Source organism: Hippocampus comes, unplaced genomic scaffold (assembly GCF_001891065.2).
Source record: "Hippocampus comes isolate QL1 unplaced genomic scaffold, H_comes_QL1_v1.1 scaffold82, whole genome shotgun sequence".
Taxonomy (NCBI): domain Eukaryota; kingdom Metazoa; phylum Chordata; class Actinopteri; order Syngnathiformes; family Syngnathidae; genus Hippocampus; species Hippocampus comes.
In genome coordinates, this window is record NW_017805135.1 from 2,607,273 (window position 1) to 2,613,528 (window position 6,256).

The 6,256-nt window shown below is 40.0% G+C and overlaps 1 protein-coding gene across 4 annotated transcripts in view; it reads left to right on the forward strand.

The window, feature by feature from the left end:
- The window catches only part of fto (FTO alpha-ketoglutarate dependent dioxygenase), a 136,633-nt gene that overhangs the window by 50,080 nt on the left and 80,297 nt on the right, over window positions 1–6,256 (forward strand). The window contains exon 8 of one of the 4 annotated variants that reach the window (XM_019866648.1): window positions 1,203–1,431. The exons of the other annotated variants lie outside the window; for them this stretch is intronic. Coding sequence (XP_019722207.1) covers window positions 1,203–1,244 — 42 coding nt within the window. The 3' untranslated portion in view covers window positions 1,245–1,431. Of the gene's footprint in view, window positions 1–1,202; window positions 1,432–6,256 lie in introns of those variants that run through there. 4 annotated transcript variants of the gene reach the window in all.

The window sequence follows — 6,256 nt, forward strand, 5'->3', positions numbered from 1 at the left end:
CCGACTTCAGTGGCGGCTCGTCTTGACTTCAAAAAGGCGGAGCCGGCTGCGGTGGCGAATTCTCTTCTTCCGCTTCTTCTGACAGCAGCCTTGTTCGAGCAAACTCTTTTTATATCAAGGAAATATTAATAGACTTTCATAATCATAAACGGGTTCCACTCCAGCCGGCGGTACCTTTGTATATACATCAAGATGTAACAAACAGGAAGTGGTATCGGGGGCCATGTCTTCCTCTACGCCACTCACCCAGCCTGTCACTCCGTGTTTTCTATCAGATTGGTCATGCCTAGAAATACATTTATTTCTCCATCCTATTATCTTTTTTTTCTGTCCGGATGTAACCGAAACTGTTCCACAAGGTCCTTCCATTGACAAATGATCCCCCAATCACAGGGTTACTTGGGGTTTCAATGGAGGTCAAACCCCCTTAGAAGTCATCAGATTTGGATTTTTAGGGCACATTTTCAAATAATAGTATCTTGACTTACTTTTTTTAAATTAGTTCCGTTGTATATGAAATCAAAATTCCCTGTTAAATTTAATTGAAATGCCATCATTCCATTCCAGGGCCAAAATCCACCACAACTGTTTTTGTTACATATTTATACTTACTATACTTACAGTGTGAGCGAGTGAATGAATGGTACAAATTACTTCACTTGAGCGACATTGTACCTTGTACCCCCCCCCCCCAAAAAAAAAAGTTGGCGCACAGTCAATGTACTGCTGTAATGCTAATGTAACTAGCATGTATGGGTCCTACTCTTTTCGGTCTTCATTGAGTGAGTGGTTTTGAAATGTTTTAGGTTTATTTCATCTCATTTTACAACATTTAGCTTCTTGTAACATTTAAATGACAGTTAATGTTTAAATCTTTGTTTTTAAAATCACCTGGTTAGTTCACAAATGATTTGGTTCCACCTATACATACCTTTGTCTCCTCATCCTATGCTCTCATTCTGACCAAAATATAAAGGACGTGTTTCTACATTCGTTTTAATTAAGGGGAATGTCTGCCATTGACATTCACCAGATTATTTGGGATTGAAAAGTGGGAGGCAAATACTTTGTGTCCAAACTAATGTCCTTGCTACACCATTCAACGGTTTTGGAAGTAAATAACCTTGAAATAAAACTGAAAGTCGGCAGTTGTAGCACATGTTGTTTGTTTCATTTCAAATTCATTGTGGTGGTTTTTTTAGATGCCTCGGAAACAGGCCTTAAAAGTCAAAACAACACCATAATTTGCGACGTGATACGAGACTTGAACAAATCCAGTGAGTCCTGCCAACGCGACAAGTCTGATAATGATCATAGAAAAGGAACTGGAACCCTGCAACATGAGAATTGGTCATCTCAGTGACAACTTGAAAGGATGAGGGTTTGACTTTTTTGTTTTATTCAATTTCATTTTACTGTGGTTTAGCCAAAACAAAGTGTGTGTGTGTGTGTGTGTGTGTGTGTGTGTGTGTGTGTGTGTGTGTGTGTGTGTTTAAATGAGAAACAAAAGATATCATTGGAAAGAAATGTGGCCTTTGCTTCGAGGTAGGAGACAACATCAATAAACCCCCCCACCCCCCACCCCCATCAGCCATTTTGGTTTACAGTGGAAGCCAGAAACTTGGAAAGTCATAAAATTTGCACTTCAACCCAATTTCTCTGCAATAAACAAGATCCGTGGTGGATCTAAGATCTCGTGAATACTGTTCTCAATCTCCATTTGTTGCTGATAGTGGTAGTAGAGGAGCTTTTTTCTTTAAGTCGGGTTTTTTTTTTCTGTGAAAGCCAGATCATTCCTTGGAGCCTATGCAGCATATTTATATTCTGTTATTTTCAGATGCGTAGCTGAAGGGCTGAGTAGTTTTACTTTATTGTAGTTTGACCACGTCGTGAACTTTTCCTGAAACTTGTTACATAGGAATGTCACAATGTAAAAATTTAAATCACAGCCTGCAATTAACTTTTATAATGACCAATTAACTTTATATTGTTTCCTACTGGAAGAACTAGTTTTCGAAAGAAAAACAACTTCAAAGTCTCCTGGTTTTTGTCCACTGCATTAATCTCACGTGTCAGGGAGGCTGTGAAGAAACAATAAATGCGTGTTGGGGTGAGGCAGAGGAGGTGGAGTGGGGTGCGGTGCGGGTGGGCTGGTCCAGAGTGGGGTGGGGGTGGGGGGTCAATGTAAATGTTATTGCACCGTGCAGCTCATTTGATCAAAGTCCGGGAAAAGGTTAAGCGAATCCAATCTGGTTTTTGTACGGCAGAGTGGAGACACAAGCCCCAGGACGGCGAATGGATTATCATATTGGTGCTGATAGAGGAGCGCAGAGGGGGAGGGAGAGGGCAGGAGCGGGCAGGAGGGGGTGCTCGGACGGACAGTTTACCTCTGCCCGTAATGCGTTTAGACAGCAATTGGCCTTAATAACCTTTATTGACTCCAGCAGGTCAGTGCCAAGAATCTAATTATCAAAGTGTATCAATTTCATTGGAGTTTGGAGTTTGCCCGCCTACAAATAATTATTTTAAGGTCGAGCCGGGGGCAATTAATCCCCTCTCCCACTTATTTGATGGCTTTGTAAAACATTATAAATGTTATGCTTTCTGTTGTGCGGCCCAACATAAATAATAAAACATAAAGCAATCATTGTTATTCTGTTTTTGGAAAGCGAGGGGAGGCATATGTTGGAAAAAAATCTGAGCAGATGTTTACTGGCACTCATTTTTCTTCCTTAATTTTTGCCCACTTGTGTTGCCAGACAGATTTTTCTTTTTTTCATTTCTAATGCATTAAGAATATGACGCAACAATCAAACAAATCACATACTCCGTTTTGGCGCTGACTGTTAAATTTGGGGGGATTTTTATGTGATAGTTTTATGTTTGATTATTTGGTCAGTGTTACCAGACTTTTTTTTCCCCCTATCCATTTTCATATCCATTTGCACACACATAAAAACATAATAATAAATAAACGAAAATCCAAATAATGACCTCACTGTGGAACAAAATTGTGATGGTCTGTGGGTTAAAATGTTTGGGGATTTTTAAATTATATAATTTATATTATTTGCCAGGCATAATTTTTTTTCTTTCTAGTCGTTGACATCCTACTAAATTTATGAAAACAATACACACACATGCTCTTCATTGTTGCGGGTTGTATATTTCTTGGATGTGTGTTTTATATCACCACACATGCCCCAGTTGACAAATGTTTTTTTTTTTTCTTCCCAGAAATCTGCCCGACAGTGATGAGGAAATACCACTTAATTTTGCTAAAGTTGATATATATTATCATTCTTACTCACTTCAAAGTAAACATTTTAACATTACTTTTCATACAAGCCTTTGTTGCGCCTCGCAGCCGTACGTAGCTGCGCCAATGGCTTGCTGGCAATGGACGTGAACAGGACCACTAAAAAATTAAATAAAATGATCCATCCGCCCCTATTTATTTTTTCATACTCATTTCTCACAATAATCACCTTACTTGACAGTCACACTCGATCATCGCTTTATGATGCTTCAATCAGTGACAATGCTGAGTTAGCTGCAGAAACTTGGACACAATCGAGTTGAACCGGACACAACAATTTAATGGAAGATGCTCGACTCCGGTAAAGTCATGATGGTTTATACTCTGATGACACTTCATTTTATGAGTCAACATTAGTGAATGTACCAAAATGTGAGCTGCGCTTTTTGGAACAGGGGCGTTGACCGAGTACATGGATTGGCAACAAATGTCCAATGGTTAAACATGAACAGTGGCCAAGCATAGATCCAGCCAGCAAGTACGATTTTCAAAGTATACGTTGTAGTTTAGAGGCAGACATTTTTTGTGTCGACCAAATCTTGCAGTCAAATTAGCCAAGTTAGACACACTTTTTTGAGAGGAAAAAAAAAAGAAGAGAAAAGGTTGACATGGATAACTACGGAACACAGATGGATGGGTGAAGCAAGAAGGGCTGGATGCCAATCAGAACCCAAAACAAATGAAAAGGAGTACACGCCAGCACAAGAAGAAATAGAAAAAAACATATCGACAGTCGCTATTTATCTACGTATTTTTATATTTCCTTTTGTCTGAAGGCATTTTTTTCCCCTGAGCCATTCACACACATGCGGCCCATATGAAATTCCTGAAAACATTTATTGAGCATGTGTTCCTTATGAATGAAACAGTATTATGGTGGCATTTGTAGGATCATTGTTTTTGTTTTTTAATTTTTAGATCATTTATTAATTTTTTTGTAATATTTGTGTCACGAGGTAGATTTTGCTTCCATCTGTTCACACCTTCTGAACCAAGTTTAGTTGCAAGTATCTATTTATGCCTCGTTTCGTTGCCATTTATTATCTGTCACGCTGTTTATTTTAGAATTTATGCTGTTTCCAGCTTACACTTTTGTTTGTATTATTGTGGAAAAACAATAATATCCAACCTTATTATATATGTAATACATTTGTTTGTGTTTATTTGTATCGTCTTGCAATCAATAATTGCGCAACTTTGTTTACCCACAACCTCCCTGCATCGCCCCAGTGAGATGCCAAAAATTTTTACCCCACGGTTGTTGTTATTATTCATTTAAATTGGAAAACAACACGACCAGGTTATGGCAGCCGTTTACGAATATGAATGAAAAGCAGCCCGGGAAAGAGAGAAGGTGGAAAAGTGAAGGTATTTGCCATTCCCTTTGAAGTCCCCATTCAACAGGGTAAGCTGAATTTTTCAGCAGTTGCCTGATAGTGTTCTGCGTAAACGCTTTAAACCCCTTTGGAGAATTTTCACAGGCAGATATGGCGGTGGCGGCTCCCAGGGAGCGTCTCTGTTACCTGGAGCCAATGGGACGCGGCGGCTTTGTATACCTCCCGACGGGTGCGCTTGTTGTGAATGGCAAATGTCACGCTGCTGTTTGTGTGTTGTACAATCACAGTGGGTTCAAGTTGAACCCTGCCACTCTTTTACTTACTGTCATGTGCTATATACATTTTGATTAATGATATGGAAAGATGGAAAACCCGAATTCATTAATAATGCGGTAGAAAGGAAACGTGGGTCGTTTTTAAATCAGTAAGGTACTGGCATGTTATTTGCAGTCAATCTATTCTGCATGGTGGTGAAGTTGTTCGCACATTTCTGCAACATATATCATTGATTTGTTAAAGATTGTATTGGAACGTTTTTTTGCAATTATGTAATAAAGTAGCAGAGTGCAGCGGGCGGGTGATGAGCATGTCATCCTCACAGTGAGTTTTTGGGGTCCGAATCTTAGCTTCGGGTCTTCCTGTGTGGAGTTGTCCCTGCATTTGTGTGTGTCTTCTCCTGAGAATGGGCACTTGAAATGTTGCTTACTGGCTTCACTGGCAACCAGTCAAGGACTTTGGGTGAAACTCAGCTTTCGCCTAAAGTCTGGTGGATAGACAACCACCACTATACTGAGGACAAGCGCTGAAGAAAATGGATGGCGGGCTAATCCAATAGTTGCATTGTAATACCAACATATGTTTGTGTGTTAACTAGATTCCCAAATAAAGACTGTTTTGTTCTTCACGCCAAGGTGCGTAGAACTTCCCATGATGTGCTTGCAGCTGCGGAGGACTGTTTTGGCAATTGATCGTGCATTTGAGCGACATCATCAAGTTTGTGTCAGCGTTGCGGGCTCTGGTTTGTGTCACAGTATGACAACAACAAGGCTGTAAAACATCACTGTCATTCAGCGAAAGAAAATGAGCTCATTTGAAAAGAAATATGATGAAGAAGAAAAGCACGTTTGCATCTTTTGTACCTGCGGCTGCCTGATCCAATGTGGAGGACAGCTCATCCCCGGCCGCGAGTGGGCAGTGGATGTTTATTGACGGCAGTTTGGATCATTTATTTTGTTTGTCTGTGTGACAATGTTGTCTTTTTTTTTCTTCTTTTTTTTTCCTGTATCTGCAGGATTTAAAAAGCTGGCTTGTCACGTCTTCTTAGAAAACAAATGAGCACGTTACCGAGCCTGATCTGCCTTATCCGCTTAGCAGCTCGCTCAATCTACCACATTTATTTATTTGCTTACTTATTGTCAAGTTCATCAATTTCAACATTCATAAAACGCCATGAAATAAGGAGAGAGAAAAAAGAAAGGCACTTGTTGGGACCAATTTTTGTCTCTAGGAGGAACGCCAAGATCCGTGGTGGTTCTCGCCAGCGTTGCCCAAACTGGTTCCTGGTGAACCTCCTCTTTTTATTGATTTAGGGAGGCCTGAG